The 17,623-nt window shown below is 40.9% G+C and overlaps 1 protein-coding gene across 1 annotated transcript; it reads left to right on the forward strand.

Moving 5' to 3' along the window:
* Window positions 1-2,119: 2,119 nt before the first annotated feature.
* On the forward strand, window positions 2,120-6,770 carry smim28 (small integral membrane protein 28). Its single transcript, XM_028606373.1, has 3 exons — window positions 2,120-2,144; window positions 3,983-4,164; window positions 6,348-6,770. Exons 2-3 carry the CDS (start codon window positions 4,066-4,068, stop codon window positions 6,768-6,770), a joined length of 522 nt encoding a protein of 173 aa, XP_028462174.1. The 5' UTR covers window positions 2,120-2,144; window positions 3,983-4,065.
* The last annotated feature ends 10,853 nt before the right edge of the window (window positions 6,771-17,623 follow it).

Genomic DNA, 17,623 nt, shown 5'->3' on the forward strand with positions numbered 1-17,623 from the left:
GAGCGTTGATTGTTTTTTTTACAGTCATCTTCATTTTCTTCAAAATAAAGGTTTTTTAGTGTGCACAAAAGAAGGGAGGGAAAAAATAAATAATGTGATATGTAATCTCCATTTAGACAGACAGACAGACAGACAGACAGACACGAAGACAGATAGACAGATAGATAGGCCTACATGTAGATAGATATGTAGATAGACAGACAGACAGACAATAAGACAGATAGATAGATAGATAGATAGATAGATAGATAGATAGATAGATAGATAGATAGATAGATATATAGATAGATAGATAGATAGATAGAGATATACATATAGATAGATAGATAGATAGATAGATAGATAGATAGATAGATAGATGGATAGATAGATAGATAGATAGATAGATAGATAGATAGATAGATAGATAGATAGATAGATTTGACACTCTATACTATATGGATATATGTTGTTTTAATGTATCTTTGTTTTGTAGGCCTGTTTTTTTTACTTGTGCTTTTATTGTGAAGGCCTAATCTTTAAATTTCCGGTTGTGTTTAACGTCTTTTGCACATAGACTGTATATTATTATGTTAATATTAACAGTCTATGCTTTTGCACAGGTGAATCAGCTCCCAGTGAAAGCTGGTGTTTGTCGCCACCTACAGTTCAAAGGAGTTGACTTGTTATTACAGTTATTCTCCATTGGTTTGGCTCATTTCTTGAAACAGAAATTACATTCTCAAAACTCTAAGATCATTTGGAAAAACAGTCTTACAGTTCAGCACAACACTATAGTTCACTTGCAAAAAGCTCATATCTCTCCCAAAACTGTTCACTCATGCTTCAAAACTAAATTCCTTTCTCATTTAAATAGTCAGTGCTCCCAAAATGCTTTGTCTCTTTGGCATTGTGTAAGCACTGCAAGTAAAAATGTTTAGATGTTTTGTCACTATGGCAGAGGACCATTGAAATATCCCTCATGTCTACCTTTCAGTCTTAGCCCAGTCCTTCATTGACAATGGTTACTGTACTGTTTTTTGTCTAGCTAACAGAATACAATTGTGTATAAAACTGAAAAAAAAAAAAAAAAAAAAAAAAAAAGGATTTGAGGGTAAGAGTAGCCTCCAAGGTTTGACATCACACATTGCACTCATACTGCCAAGGAAATTGTAACCATTTTTATTCACATGGTTATAATGAAAAAAGGTTATAATGATGGACAACCAGTAACTGACTTACATGTACATATTGCTACCGCAGCTCTTTCACTCAATCAGAGTTCCTCTCAAATGGTACCCTGTAAATTTGCTTCATTGTCATCTGAAGCTTCTTCAATAGCCGGTCTATTGTGGAGATGCTTATAGTGTTGACATTTTGGAACATGGCATTGTCTTGTAGGATTGCAGCATGTATCTGTCTCAATGTGATGGCATTATTTGCAATCACCATGTTCCAGATCTCTTGTTCTTGTTGTTCACTGAGAGGTTTTCCTCTGCCACCCGTGCGAGTCTGTCGTCCAATCCTAGACATAGAATTCAAAGGACAACACTTCATTCGTAATGTATACCTTATGTATTCCTTACAGAATGAGTTACCAATATAATTGTATTGTTTTACTTACAGTAATTTTACCACAATTCTAATGCATGACTGGAATACTACTGTAAACTGTATCATCAATACTGTAGAAAATAAACTATTCCATTCCATTCCATAGTCTCCAATATTGTTCTTGTCATTTTTAGTATCATAACATCCCATTGAGGTAAGATATTACTTTAGGTCTATCACACACACACACACACACACACACACACACACACACACACACACACACACACACACACACACACACACACACACACTAAATGAATAGGTAAATGAGTAAATAAATATATTTCTTGCTCTATATGCACAGTGTCCTGTCCTGTACAACATTTAATTCCATCTTTGACTGACTACATACCTGTTTTCTCTGCCTCTTCCCCCTATTCCACCACCACGCACCCTTTACCCCTCCTCCCCTTCCTCGAGCAGGCAGTTGCCCTTGTTCATTTACTTGGCCAGGTGCCTCTATGTTCAGAAATAGTACTGGTCCTGCATGGTCAAGCTCTATATATACATGTTTGGCAGCATTCACAATCATGGACAGCACCTGTCAGGTAACTAAACATACTGTTTGATCGGTCATCTGAGATGTGTCAAACTTGTCTTTTGTTAGTCAAGTTCTAGTTTCACCTGTCAATTGCTGTCATCAATTTTTCAATATTCTAAGGTCAATATTATGTTCTTGACTAATTTTGACAATTGAACAGACTATTGTGCATGTGATGACTTACACAATGAAATGACCCTGACACATTTTGGAGAGAACAACCATTAGACTGAGAATCAACAATCAGTTTAGATCAACTAGATCTATTCACTTGGAAATTGTGCTAAATGTAGGCTACCTGTACTTAATCATTTGCAAAGATATACTGAGACATTGAGACATGAACCAAGACATTTGCAATTTGATGAAATTAATGAGAATTTCAATTCTGTTGTGAACAATTGCCAAGTGGTTTAGAGGTTTGTCCATGTTGTTTTGAGAATGTCATTTCTGTTTCAAGAAATGAGCCAAACCAATGGAGAAAAACTGTAATGTAATATTAGGCGAGTGGCAGTAGGGACAAAAGGACAACATCTCTAGGAGGAGGCAGTTATGGTTAGGGAGAGAGATTAGAGATTAGTCTGTATTGCCAGACCTTGCTCCACAGCGCTGTGGAGGAGGGTCTGGCTAGTCCATACAGCACTCTGTGATGGGAGAAAAACGTGCTTTAGTTAATTAGCATTTCTTTAAACCAATCACAATCGTCTTGAGCTTAAAATTACAACATAAAGAAAGCGGAAGGTGACAAATATCTCGTTAGTAAGCGGGACATCCGGCAGATGTTTCTGGTGCCACTGGACCAATCCCAGAAGTGGAACGTCGTGGATGTAGACTCCTTGGTTTAGGGGTCCTCCCTCAAACAAATACTATGTTTTAAATAACATTTCTTTGCAATTTTAGATAATTTTTGGTATTTTTCTCTCTCATGCAACATTTCAGAGAGGATTAATGTAAGGAGGCGGCCGGCACACACACACACACACACACACACACACACACACACACACACACACACACACACACACACACACACACATACGCACGCACACGCACACACACATGCGCGCATGCACACACACACACACACACACACACATGCGTGCATGCACACACACACACTAGTGCGTCTCACTATCTTTGTGGGGACCCGTCATTGACATAATGCATTCCGCAGCCCCTTACCCTAACCTTAACCATCACAACTAAAAGCCTAACCTTAACCCTTACCCTAACCTTAACCATCACAACTAAATGCCTAACCTTAACCCTTACCCTAACCCTAACCACCACAACTAAATGCCTGACCTTAACCCTTACCCTAACCTTAACCATCACAACTAAAAGCCTAACCTTAACCCTTACCCTAACCTTAACCATCACAACTAAATGCCTAACCTTAACCCTTACCCTCACCCTAACCATCACAACTAAATGCCTAACCTTAACCCTCACCCTAACCATAACCTAATTCTAACCCTAATCCTAAAACCAAGTCTTAACCCTCAAACAGCCCTTTAACCTTGTGGGGTCCAGCATTTTGGCCCCACAAAGCTGTCGAGACCCCACAAGTATTGTTAAACAAGAACACACACACACACACACACACACACACACACACACACACACACACTCTCATCTTTGGCCTGAATCCTGTTGCTCTGCTGCACTTGTCGACATGTGAGCAGCTGCTTAACTCATCCCCCCTCCTCCTCCCCCATCAGGCTTTCCCAACAACTCGCCTAACCTTGACTCCCAACACCCCCCACCCACCTCTCCCTCTCTCCCTCCCTCCCTCCTTATACTTCCCTCCCTTTGCCCCACTGGACCAACAACTGGATGCTTTAGTTGATCATCTATTCACACTACAAGCACATTTCTCCATCCGTCCATCCGTGGGCCCGTCCACCTCCGTCCGTCCCCTGAGCATCATGCGAGCGCTGTGGGACAGCAGCTGGATGCGGTTTGGACCGGCAGGCAGAGGCTCGTACGACTGGGCGACAGGAGCGCCATCCACACAGGAGGAGCAGGTGTGTACAGGCCAAGTTCAGCGGTGAAAATCTGAAAATAAATTCTCCTCTCATCCATAAAATCAACCTAAACTTATGTGGATTCAAAATTAGTAGGAAAAATGTTCCTTTCACGTTTTGTTTCTGCTGGTTTCAGCGCTTACAGCAATTGAAACTTTTAAACCCAAGACACAGCTGCAGACTTATTTTAAAATGGAGATATTCGTAATCTTAGCCGACTTAGGTCTAGTCTTCACAACGATCTAAAATAACATGCTGTGCCATTGAATGAAGCTTGGCCACACTATGTGTTTGCAAGGATCAGTCCACTGTTTCTGCTAAAGCTGAGGAGGCGAAGATATTAAACACAAAAACAAATGGAGAAATATTCCAAAAAATCTATACAAATTTCTGTATGAGAACTTTGTTTTTTATTCTTTCCTGCCCCATTAATCATCTCACAGTTCCTCAGACTTATCTTCTGGTCTTATCTTAGTCCATGCTCTGCTTTTATACTCATAGACGTGTCTCAACATTTGACTCTGTGTGGCTAAAGGAGATTTCTAAAGCTGATATGTTGAATTTTTTTTTTTTCTAAAAGTTTAAAGTTTAACGTTTAACTTTTTTTGCACACCACTTTTGTTGGGCAGGTGCGTAGGATGTGAACAATAGTAGCAGATCAGGAGCTTAGAAAGAGTCCTGTACACTGACCATTACGATTGCTTGCGTAATGGTCAGTGTGCGGGACTCTTTCTTAATCTAAAAGTTTAAAATGTGCCATTATTTACATACCGTACAGTAGAATCCATGTATCCGTTCCCCCTTTATTCTTGAAAACAGAATAAAAATGTCCCCTGACAAACTGACAACTCTCCAACTGTTGAATTGTTGAAAGTGTTTTGTATTGTTGAGTGTGGTCTATCTGTAACGTGTCTTGAGATCACTTTTGTTATGATTTGACACTATAAATCAAGTTGAATTGAATTGAATTGAATGAATAAAAAAAAGGTTGAGACATTGTGCCGTAAGTCTTCTATAATGACTTTACTTCTCAAGCGAGGAAAGGAAAACTGTGCATTGTCTATGTTGTAATGGACCAATAAATATGATTTTTTACAACATTTTAATGGAGAACCAAAAAAAGGAGATAGTAAAGTGTTAGCAGGAGACTTTCCTTTTATTTTGTTTTCTCTTTATGTTTCTTTTTTCACTTTAGAGTCCTTTAAGCCTCATTTTAACCCTTTGTGTTGTCTTCCTGTCCACCATGCAACTTGTTGTCCTCCTGGGTTAACCCTTTTTCCGAGGTTTTTGAAGCTTTTTTTTAGGTTTCTGTGGCTTTTTTCTGCCTTTTTTTTCACTACCTCCGGATAACAAACTAACATCAACTTATTCCCATTAGTTGTACTTTTTTTTTTTTTTTTTTTAAATTCATGGTCAATAAACCTCATTTATATGAAATTATCCCTAATTTTTGAATTAAAAAAAAGTGATTATTATTTCAACAAGTAGTTATGATTGAGTGGATAATCACAGACTGTCAAAGTTTAGTCAGGATACTGTTTAGAAACCATTCCATAGTTTTTCAAATGCTGTAACATTTAATAAAACCCCAAATTCTATGAGAGATCTGATCCTTATTTTTCCTTGAGAAGAGCGTTGTATGCAACAACCCAATGTTAAATTTACAGGCAATTTGCTTGAAAGAAACCCACATTTTCTGATGTAGAAACTTAGAAAATGCGTATTTTAGGCTAGAACATTTTTTATCACATACAGCAAACATCTCCCCACTATCCGCTAGGTGCCTGTCCCCTGAACACAGTGTAAAAAAAAAACGTGGTCTCTGTAGACAGCCCAGGCTCCACAAACGTCAAGAAAAACAAACTATGCCAACCTGCACCACCAAACATAACAAACGGTGTTCCAGCCAATAACCGACAAGAAGAATTTGGGGGTGGGTGTTGGGGGGTTAGTGTGCGGAAGGCTCAATGGTGTTTTACTATTCTATTTCATGAAGACTAAATGAGGTTTATTGACTGTACATTTAAAAAATGAGTAATAAGTAATAAGTTGATGTTAGTGTATAGTGGTGGTAGTTGAACGTTGAAAAATGCCTCAAAAACATTGAAAAAAAGTGACAAAAAGTGTAAATTTCAGGAAGGACAACACAAGGGTTAACTCAACTCTTTTTCGTTGATCTCCAGGGCAACAGCTGGGAGGAGTTCGAGCTGGGAGAGGATAGAAAGACGGAGCTGGTGCTCTACGTCGTCGTCCCGGTCCTCTCCGTCCTCCTGCTGGTTCTCCTGGTCGGTTTGGTTTACCGCCAGTGTTCCCGCAGCAAACTGACCCTGGCCAACATCATCGCTCTGGCCCTGCAGGACGCAGAGAGGGGCGCCGAGATCCTCTCGCCCCTGACCAGGAACGCAGAGCGCCACACCAGCACCAGCTCCGATGGGTCGGACGGGGTCTACGTCATGGTCTACCTGCCTCCGCCCTACGAGGAAACGCTCACCAAGATTAGCCGGGCCGCCAGCCTCTCCGGCTCCAGAGATGTGGAGTTGATAAAGATAGAAGACCTGGAGGCCAAGCTGTGTCCAGAGCTCAAAGCCAGCCGCCAATATGTGTGATTAAAAAGACATTATAACTCCAATATTTGTTGTGTTTTTAATAACTTTGTTGTCTGTGTACTTACTGTATGTAAATATTACTGAACTCTGCAGCTCTACAGAGCTTTTTAGCCTCCGTTAGCTCGTAGTTTGAGTTTTTACGTTACACTTACTGTCTGGTTGAAGGTCAGTGTTTCTATCAGCAACAGGTAGCTGTTTTATAAAAAAGGCTCTGATAAGGTCCAAAAGTGCCAATCCATCAATTAGATGTTGAGATATTTTACAGGACAAGTGACAACTTTGACCTGGTGGGGGTGCTATAGAACAAAGGTCAGATGATTACTACAGTCAGTAGGCTATGTCTTTGGGCACCATGAGTATCTGTACCAAATTTCATTCCAAACCATTAAAAAGTTGTCAAGATATTTCACTGAAAACCAACATAGTCAAGATGTTGGTGGCCCTCAAGGATCCAAACCTGCCATAAGTGTTGGTGAGATGTTTCAGCCCGGACCAAAGTGGGAAACCGACCGACTGATTGTCTGTCAAAGTACAACACAACGAAGACCTGTCTGATGATGAGAAACACAGTAACAGAGTAAAAGTATGACCTCTGGTGGTGAGAAGTCCGAACAACAACAACAACAACATATCTCAGCAAGCACAGTTTACTGTAAAAGTCTTTAAACTGTATGTACGGGGTCAGCCCAATGATCCCACAGCCCTACGTTCCCACATTTCTAAGAATTTTTTTTCACAGAAAATTAGGCCCTATGTCCCCACATTTCTAAGATTTTTCTTAAAATTAGGGTTACATTCCATCTGTAGCCCATTGCTACTGGATAATAGGTTGGGTGTAATGGCTACCAAATTGGGAAAAAGGGGGATACAATTTGATACAAATTTATGAAGAAGGAAATGTTGGCACATAGGGCCTAATTTTGAAAGAAATCTTAGAAATGTGGGAACATAGGCACGCTCCCGTATGTCCACTATGTAGAGTCTTTTAACCAGACCTACATTAGGCCAATGCTTTGCGAGAAAGGGAGAACGTGTTCGGGGCTGCCAATAAACCAATGTCAGAAACGTTAAATAACTTTGAGTGTGGTGACCAGTTTATTCAATGACTGCATGCTCACTGTAGCACAGTTAGGATATAATTAAGTATAGTCCATTTCATTTTTAGGTAAGTTTCATTCTGCTTTCCAATTCAATACAAATAAACAATACCCCTCGTACCGTGAATGAATTATTGGCGTCGCACAATGATAGTAACATTTTATTTCAACCGATCATTAGGGTGCTCCCTGGAGTGTCAGGGCCCTGGTCACGTGCCCACTTTGCCCATGCCGTAATCCAGCGGTTCTCAAAGTGTGGGGCGCGCCCCACTGGTGGGGAATAGAGACGTGACAGGAGGGGCGCGCCAAACGGAAGGAAATTTTCCTTTTTATGCCTTTATATCCTTATCCAGACATCCCAACTGTCCCGGAAGTTCCGGGAATCTCCACTAGACTAGAGATATTGATAGCGGTGTGTGTGTCAGGGTACCCTTACGGTCTTAAAAGCATTGGGAAAGTCTTAAAGATCAAATAAGGCCTCCCAAAAAGGTCAAAGGTCTTATATTGTTTGCCTTTCCTAGGATTAAGTTCATACCGTAACAAAATTAACTGTTACCAATGTAGGCTAATTAAAAACTGACCGTCGCCCGTCGCTGGACGCACCGGAGGACCGAGACACAAAACACGCCTCTCTGACCGGTACCGGGGGGGTTAGCGGTTAAACTTTGAGTGGAGGATGTGCGGAAATGTGTCGGTGTGTCGAGCCTGGCTGGCCACTCGGCGCCTTCAGACAAAGTTCAAGATAACAGGCTAACGGCTTATTAGCTGGTCAAACACCGAGCGGCTCCATTAATCTGCTCGGTGCGTCTTAACAAACAGAGCGAGCAGCCGCCGGACTCTAACATCTGTTGATCCGTGCAGGACTTCACTGTGAGCGGACCGTTTAGAGACGATGTGACCGGCAGGTAACGTTAAAGGTTCGCTGCTACTGTAGCAGAGCTGCAAGGAAACCAGGGCTCTCAAGTGTCACACATTGAGCGTGACTGTCACGCACTCCCGCCACACATTGTATTTCTCACGCGGAAAAACTATTTATAACATATTTAATATTCTGCAGCGCCCAGAAGTTTTCTGGTGCGCCGCTCTCACTATGGAACTGACAGGAATCAAGCGTGTCTTCCCTGGAGTTCTTAGTCAAGCCTGCCACTTATCAGCCAATCAAAAAATAAAGAAAGGAGCTATACAATAGCCAATCAGAAAATAGTACTATTGTATCTGGGTAAGATTTAACGCAACAACCAATGAGAAAAAAAGCATAGAGCAGCGTACAGACACTTCCCTAAACGTTCCCAAACAGGGCTCTGAGTCTGTCAGAAGGTCTGAGATCTACCGTATCAGCACAGCAATCACGTAATGCACAGCAGACTATGGTGCAGGTAGATTATTTTATAGGTTTTTTTTTTTTAGGTACTTTATTTTTCTCAAAATATCATGACTCCTCCAAATCTCAGAGAACACAGATATATTTTGAATGTGCAAAGTTTTGAACATGAGCAGAAATCTTGCTCAAAACACATCTGAAATATTACAGTCCAGGGGTGTATTAATTCATTAAAATTAATGAATTTATCATTGAGGTGAATAATTGTCATATGTGCATTTAAGGAGGTTACTTCCTCAACAAAAGTTGTCACTGCCTGTCCTTAAAACTTAAGAGCCCTGAGTAAATGCTGTACTGAGCTGTGTGTTTTCAGTGTTAAACACAGCTGCAGCTATTCATGCATGACTGTTGTTGGTGATTTCAGAGATGGAAGACTTACTCACATCATGTATTTCAGTAAAAGTAAAAAAAAAAAACAGTGTTGTAGAGTTACAAATTGTCAGTTACAAGTCCTGCATTCAACATTGTGCTTAAATAAAATATACTGTACTTAAAGTACCAAAAAGTAAAAGTGCTCATTATGCAGTGTAATATATCTTATATTATTGGATTATATTATATTATTATGCCACATCATATCTCTGTGAGATGGGCTTTTCAGCTGTTGCTTCACTGAAAACAAAGTACAGATCTCAGCTGAACATTGAGCATGACTTGAGAGTAGCAGTATCAAGCCTGCAACCCCAGTTTGAGAAATTGTGCAATGCAAAACAGGCTCATTGCAGCCACGATTAATTTTGAACTTGTTGTTATTGGATGTAGATTGTTAGTTTGTATTTAGATACAACTTGTTACTGTACTGATACTAGTTGTTCAATAATTTGGAACAGTTTAAGCTTGTTGCGTATTTCACTAGCATTGTGTTGGGCCGATGGGGGCAGGTGGGGCTTGAAAGTTCCGCCTTGTCCAAAGTGGGGAATGACCGAAAAAGTTTGAGAACCACTGCCGTAATCCGTCTATGCTGACATGCAACACTGACACAATGAAAAGCTGATTGCTTTTCCCTTTGATTACCTTTATTTCTGGTGACAATGCTCCACCCAGTGATCAAACATAAAACTGCATATATATTCATGTCACCAAAAAATGTTTAAGTTACATTATGGCTCCAACATACTGTATAGTTTTTGGAAGTTATATATTTTATGGTGATTAGCAGGAAAGTTGACTTACATTATGTTGCCATTAAATTTTTCTTGAACCAGTGAAATTAATGTAAATTAATGTTGTTTGCTAGTTTTTGGGATAAAAAATAAACCACGAGCATACATGTTTAAATAGAGCAGCATACACACTGGCACATGAATAACGGGCATGCGCGAGCGGCGACACGGTCTTCTGCACGCTCTGTCAGCTGTGTTTTGTTTGTTTTAATAATTGTTGACAATCCGTCGGAATATCGGAATATCGGTTAGGCAATCCTGCCTTATTTGCTTGACAGAAAGTTGGCTCACTGAGGGGGATCCTGACTCGCTGGTCGACCTAGAGGGCTACACGCTGGTGAGGATGGATCGTAACCTGAACTCCGGGAAAAGAAAAGGTGGAGGTGTGTGTGCGTTTATCAACAATAAATATTGTAATCCTGGTCATATTACGATGAAGCATCAGATCTGCACGAAGGATATTGAACTACTAGCGCTCTGCCTAAGGCCTTATCATCTGCCGAGGGAAATACACCAAATCAGACTGTTTGTTGTGTATATTGCGCCCTCAGCCGACACATTGGCTGCTGCCACTATGATTCAGGAACTTGTAGCTAAAGCGGAGGAAGAGGCCCCCGACGCAGCCAATTTTGTGATGGGTGACTTTAATTTATGCAGCCTAAAGGAACATTTTCCTACGTATCAACAATATGTCACCTGTTCTACGCGTAATGAAGCTTGCCTAGACCATTGCTATGGAAACATCCAGGATGCCTTTTATTCTAAGGCTTTGCCTGGTTTAGGGAACTCTGACCATAATATGATTAAGCTGATGCCTTCCTATGTGTCCCGACTACGGAGTGAGAAAGCGAAAAATGTGGAGGTTAAATGCTGGTCTGCTACTGCGACGGAGACTCTTCAGGACTGCCTGGAGTGCACAGACTGGTACGTCGTTACTGACGGGACTGATAACGTCAATGACGTGAGGATATGATCATCCCCGAAAGACTATTAAGATGTTTCCTAATAATAAGCCCTGGGTTACTCCAGAGTTAAAGCAGTTTCTTAATGAGAAAAAACGTCTGTTTAAATCAGGAGGAAGTAGAGAAGAGAAAAAAATCAAAAGCAAGATCAATGAGTGCAAAGCAGCATACAAACATGAATTAGAAAGCTTTTTAAAAAATGATGTTAGAAGAGCCTGGCAGGGAGTTCAATCTATTATAGGTTACAAGCCCAAGAAGCACCCTATGGTAGCAGACAATGATTTTAACATGGCAAATCAATTAAATGATTTTTACTGTAGATTTGACATCTATGATTTTAAAGCAGAACAGAATGAGGCCATTACAGCAGTATGAGACATGAAAGGTGTGGATATTGACATCTCTATGGACGATGTCAAATCTCCTTTTAGACGTGTAAACCCCCACAAAGCTTGTGGACCTGATGGTATCAGCTGTAAGACAATAAAGGTGTGTTCTGATCAGCTGGCACAGCCCTTTCACAGGTTGTTCCAGCTGTCACTAGACACTGGTGTTGTTCCCAGTTTATGGAAAAAATCCTTAATAGTGCCGGTGCCTAAAAACAATAGACCTAAGGAACTCAATGATCTGCGCCCTGTTGCCCTTACATCCACAGTTATGAAATGTTTTGAAAAAATAATTTTAAAGGAACTTCTCCATAAGCTCTCACCTCTTTTAGACCAAAATCAATTTGCTTATCGTGCAGAGAGAGGTGTTGAGGATGCGCTGCTATTTTTGATTAACAGCATTCATGAGCACCTTGAGCATGCTAAGAGCCTGGTCAAGATTGTGTTCATTGACTTTAGCAGCGCTTTTAATACAATCCAACCCCACCTGTTGGTGGAAAAATTGGTGCATTTGGGAGTAAATCCCTAATTGATTATTTGGATCTATAACTTCTTGACGGATCGCAGTCAGCAAGTCAGATTTAATTCTTGTATATCATCCTTAAAAACTATAAACACAGGGGCACCACAAGGGTGCGTTCTGTCGCCTATTTTATACACATTGTACACTAATAATTGTCAAGCCTCCTCTTCAGCTTACACTTATTTTAAATATGCTGACGATACAGCATTGGTTGGTTTTTTAAAATCTGACATTTCTTCTGTGAATGAATTCCAGAGGGAACTCCAGGGTATCACTCAGTGGTGTTCTGACAATTTTCTTGAAATAAATGTGAAGAAAACAAAAGAGATGGTCATAGATTTTAGCAAAAACAGAATTATAGTCCCCCCTTCTAAGACCAATGGTGAACTTGTAGAGAGAGTATCAACCTATAAATATTTGGGAGTTGAAATTGACTCTAAATTAATTTTTAATGACTGTGCATTGAATAAAACTAAGAAAATGCACCAGCAGATGTTTTTCCTTAGGAAACTAAACACTTTTAGACTAGACAGACACATCTTTGTAATGTTTTATAAAAGTATTCTCCAGAGTGTTCTGTCTTTTGGCCTTATCTGCGTGTTTGGTAACATGCATGTTAAGGACCAAAAGAGACTGCAGCGTATGATCAAGATGGCCAGTAAGATCATAGGACTTGATCAGGTGTCAGCAACTCAGCTGTACAATGAGCTTATCCTAAAAAAGACCGACCAAGTCCTTAATGACCCCACTCACCCTCTTCATCATAAATTTATGAGAAGCAATAGGTCAACTGGTAGAATTTTACAACAGAGAATTAAAACGGAAAGGTACAATAAATCATTTGTGCCTACAGTGATCAGACTGTTTAATGACCCTGCACATCGCAAGTACTTTGATCCTGCACTGGCACTTTAACTGGATGGTAGATCCAATTTTCCTTTTTTGACAACCACTCCTAGTTACTTTTATATATATATATTTTTTTTTTTTTTCTTTTATTTTTAGCTATCTTAATGTTTCGTAAACATTAGATGTCAGATTGTCTTTGTCATTTCTGTAGTATTGTTTATTCTTTGTATTGTGATGGTTGACTTCTGTTATTGTCATTCCTATTGTACTTGTTACTTTTTTGTTATATACATGTTTATTGATTTGTCTGTGGTGTCTATATGTTTAGAGAATATGTTGTGACAAGAGTGCAAAATGAATGACCACATGAATTTCCCTTGTGGGATGATACATTTTACCTTGACCTTGACAACTTATACATAAAGAGAAAATCTTCTGCCAAAGGGAGGTAGTCTGGCGTCTTTGGGAGAGCACGGTCTCTAACTTGTTGTAATCCCAGATTTAATGCTCTGTATAGTGGTTGTGGTCTCACCAAAATCAGCAGTCTGTTCTCATTTCATGGCTGTAATAACAGTTCAACAGCTCTCAATTAAAAATAAGATAGTGGCTGTTTTTTTTTTTTTTTCTTCAACATTTTGTCACGTTTGTCATAAATAAAATAGTTTTGAGATATGGAGGGGAGAGTGTTGCAGTTTTGTTTTAACTTAGAGGAGAAGATCCAAAGAAAATATAAATAACGCTGGACTGTGTCCTTTTTTTATTTTTTTATTTTATTTCCCCTTCCTGTTCATTTCCATTCCCGTCCCTTACATCTGTGAGTCTTCTTTACATGTATAGCAAGTAATAGTAAAAGTAGTCATTTATTTAATTCAAAAGTATAGTTAATAGTAATTTAAAGTCTTTCAATCATAATTATCAACGTGCACATTTTGGAGGAAATTCCTTAATCTGTCCACATTGGGACACTTTTTCCCACAATGCTTTATGGCAGATTTTATTTTTAGATCATAGACACAAAAATCATGGGGGTAAGCGAGCGTCTGGAATGCGTAGCTCCTATGGCGCCATTTTGATGCTAACAAGTGATCACCTGCCGTTAGCATTACATTGACTCCCATTCATTTTGACGTCACTTTGACAGCGAATAACTTTACATCTGAAGCGTTTAAAGACTCTATTTGTCCATTTTTCATTTCTAAAGAAACACGACAATGTATAAAAGGCTCCATTACCTTGTACCTCACGTTATGGCTCCGTAGCAGACGCTTTTGTAAAAATAGGCTAACGATTGTGTCATAACCAAGTGACTTACTGTCGATAGTAGAGGAATTACCATATAGTACAGGAGAAGCTCACAGGCAGTTTGGACTTACATTAGCTGTTTAGGTTTAATTACTGATGTTAACTAGCATGTTAGTTAGCAATAATTAGCCTGTGCCCATATTATCTCCTTACATATATCTACGGTCTCTGTCTCTGTAAGATTGGGAATGATTGAGATTTCTTTTGGCACAGCTACCAGAAGACTTACAACTTTCAGACAGGTTGCTCACGTCACATTTACGTTGTCTCTGTCAGTTGGAGGCTGCGCAGTAAAGCTAGTGATCACGGAAAAGTGCTTCTAATAGCCTTCACTGGTCTCCGTCCAGAGCAACAGGGTCTGTTGGTCCATGACAAAAACACAACAAGTGCAACATGCTTGACTTTATTTATGTCATAAATCACCACTAATAGATGGCGTATCACCACTCCTATAGGTTAATCCTTCTAGTGATAGTTACAGCACTACTGGCATTTAGCGAAGTAGTCAGAGGCTTTCTTATTGCTGCACTGCGGCTGGAAGATGAGCCTGATCCTGCAAAGAAACAGAAGACATCAACAATTCATTCACATGATTTCACGAAAATAATTTTTTAAATAAATCTTTTTTTTTTTTGGCATGTATTGCCTTTATTTGATAGGACAGCTTGACATGAAAGGGAACGACATGCAGCAAAGGACTGAGCCTCTGTAGCCTACATGGTGCCCCAAAAATCCTCTTTTTATATATTGTTTGAAATGGTCTTTACACATCGACAGCAATAAATAACTTAAGGGCTCTGAAAAAAGATGCAAAAAGATCCGTCATCTGTAGCTGCTGTAATTCAACACGGTCTCACGGCAGTTCGTGAAATGGTCATGTTATTTTTAATCTCTTAATTGGTTTACACAGACACATTCATCTCGTTTTGTTTGTGGTGGTGAGCACGTAATGGGAAGCATCTATACTGAGGTTGGGTTTAGGAAAAGAAGAACGGGGAAATGACACGTCACACGCAGGAGACGGCCGCGGTCTCTGGGTGTTTAGGAAAAGAAGAACTAAATTTACATTAGTTTAAAATTTGTGCTTACCACCACGAAAAAAAACGAAATGAACGTGATCATGTACACAAATCAATAGATGATTGGCAGTCCATTTCATGGACTGCCAATCACTGCCTCGCAGCCGCCTGGAAATAACCAATGACATGCCTGCTTGCCCCGCTGCGCGTACTCTACCTCTCCCGTGAACGAGCCTGAGATCAAAGAGTTTTCCTGCAAGCCTATTGGAGAATGGAGGATAAAACTCAGCAAAAGTTGCCACTTTGCCATCTTTCTGTTGGACAGGTACGTTTTTATTTATTTTTTATTGTTTCCAAGAAATGTATCGTGCATGTCTACTTTCAAATCTTGTTAGCTTTTCAACATTACCAACTGTGCCTGCATTTAATTTCTTGCATTTAAAAGGCAAATTACCAAAGGTTGTAATGTTACATGCAACACATAGACTACATGAAGATATAACTTACATCCTTATTAACTCGTCACAGTTGGCCGCCCCAAAACCGTTTTCACTGTGGAAATATTCACAATAGAAATAAATTCATATTAACATAGATAGGTAGGGAATGAACCAAGGCACTGCAAAACAGATTAAACAAAATACAGCAAAGTCAACATAAAATAACGTACAATAGCCTAGAGCTGAAGATCTTTGCCTGAACCCGACGGGACCCGACTGGTTCCGTCGGCTTAATTTCTATTATTTTGAGCGGTCAGGTGATGCGTTTCGATTAGCGTGAAAATGGATCCTGAGGAGGTGAAACGGAGGCTGGTCTCTGGAGGACTTAATTCATTTCTATGTTCCAACTTCCAAGTGGCCTATAGCCTCCGTTATTCTTGAATAAATTATGTTAAAAAATGTATAAATGACAATTTTTTTACGAAAGACAAAGGAGCTGTGCGATGCGCGAGTCCGACAGTAATGATGCTGATAGACGGCCTTTACAGTCGGGCTGTAAACTGGTTCGGGCATTTAAAAAGCTATCAATCAAAATGTACGGGTCGGGCTCGGGCCTTTTCGGGCCGTACTTTTAAGGCCCGATTACAGCTCTACAATTTTCATTAAAGTCATTGCTTACCACTTGTGGAAGCCTTGTGTTCGGTGTTTGTTAAGTGGCTGGTGGAGGATTGGTTGCTCGTGGAGGCTTGGTTGCCAGTGAAGGATTGGTTGCCAGTGGAGGATTGGTTGCCGGTGGAGGCTTGGTTGCCAGTGAAGGATTGGTTGCCAGTGGAGGATTGTTTGCCCGTGGAGGATTGGTGGCCGGTGGAGGATTGGTTGCCAATGGAGGCTTGGTTGCCGGTGGAAGATTGGTTGCCAGTGGAGGATTGGTGGCTGGTGGAGGATTGGTTGCCAATGGAGGCTTGGTTGCCAGTGAAGGATTGGTTGCCAGTGGAAGATTTGTTGCTGGTGGAGGCTTGGTTGCCAGTGGAGGATTGGTTGCCGGTGGAGGCTTAGTTGCCGGTGGAGGCTTAGTTGCCGGTGGAGGATTGGTTGCCAGTGGAGGATTGGTTGCCAGTGGAGGGTTTGTTGCCAGTGGAGGCTTGGTTGCCAGTGGAGGATTGGTTGCCGGTGGAGGCTTGGTGGCCAGTGGAGGATTGGTTGCCGGTGGAGGCTTGGTGGCTGGTGGAGGATTGGTTGCCGATGGAGGCTTGGTGGCTGTTGGAGGATTGGTTGCCGGTGGAGGCTTTGTGGCTGTTGGAAGATTGGTGGCTGGTGGAGGATTGGTTGCCAGCGGAAGCTTGGTGGCTGGTGGAGGATTGGTTGCTGGTGGAGGATTGGTTGCCAGCGGAAGCTTGGTGGCCGGTGGAGGATTGGTTGCCAGTGCAGGATTGGTTGCCAGTGGAGGATTTGTTGCCAGTGGAGGCTTGGATGCCAGTGGAGGATTGGTTGCCGGTGGAGGCTTGGTGGCCAGTGGAGGATTGGTTGCCGATGGAGGCTTTGTAGCTGGTGGAGGATTGGTTGCTGATGGAGGCTTGGTGGCTGTTGGAGGATTGGTTGCCGGTGGAGGATTGGTTGCCGGTGGAGGCTTTGTGGCTGGTGGAGGATTGGTGGCTGTTGGAGGATTGGTTGCCGGTGGAGGCTTTGTGGCTGGTGGAGGATTGGTTGCTGGTGGAGGATTGGTTGCCAGCG

Source organism: Perca flavescens, chromosome 2, assembly GCF_004354835.1.
Source record: "Perca flavescens isolate YP-PL-M2 chromosome 2, PFLA_1.0, whole genome shotgun sequence".
Classification (NCBI taxonomy): Eukaryota; Metazoa; Chordata; class Actinopteri; order Perciformes; family Percidae; genus Perca; species Perca flavescens.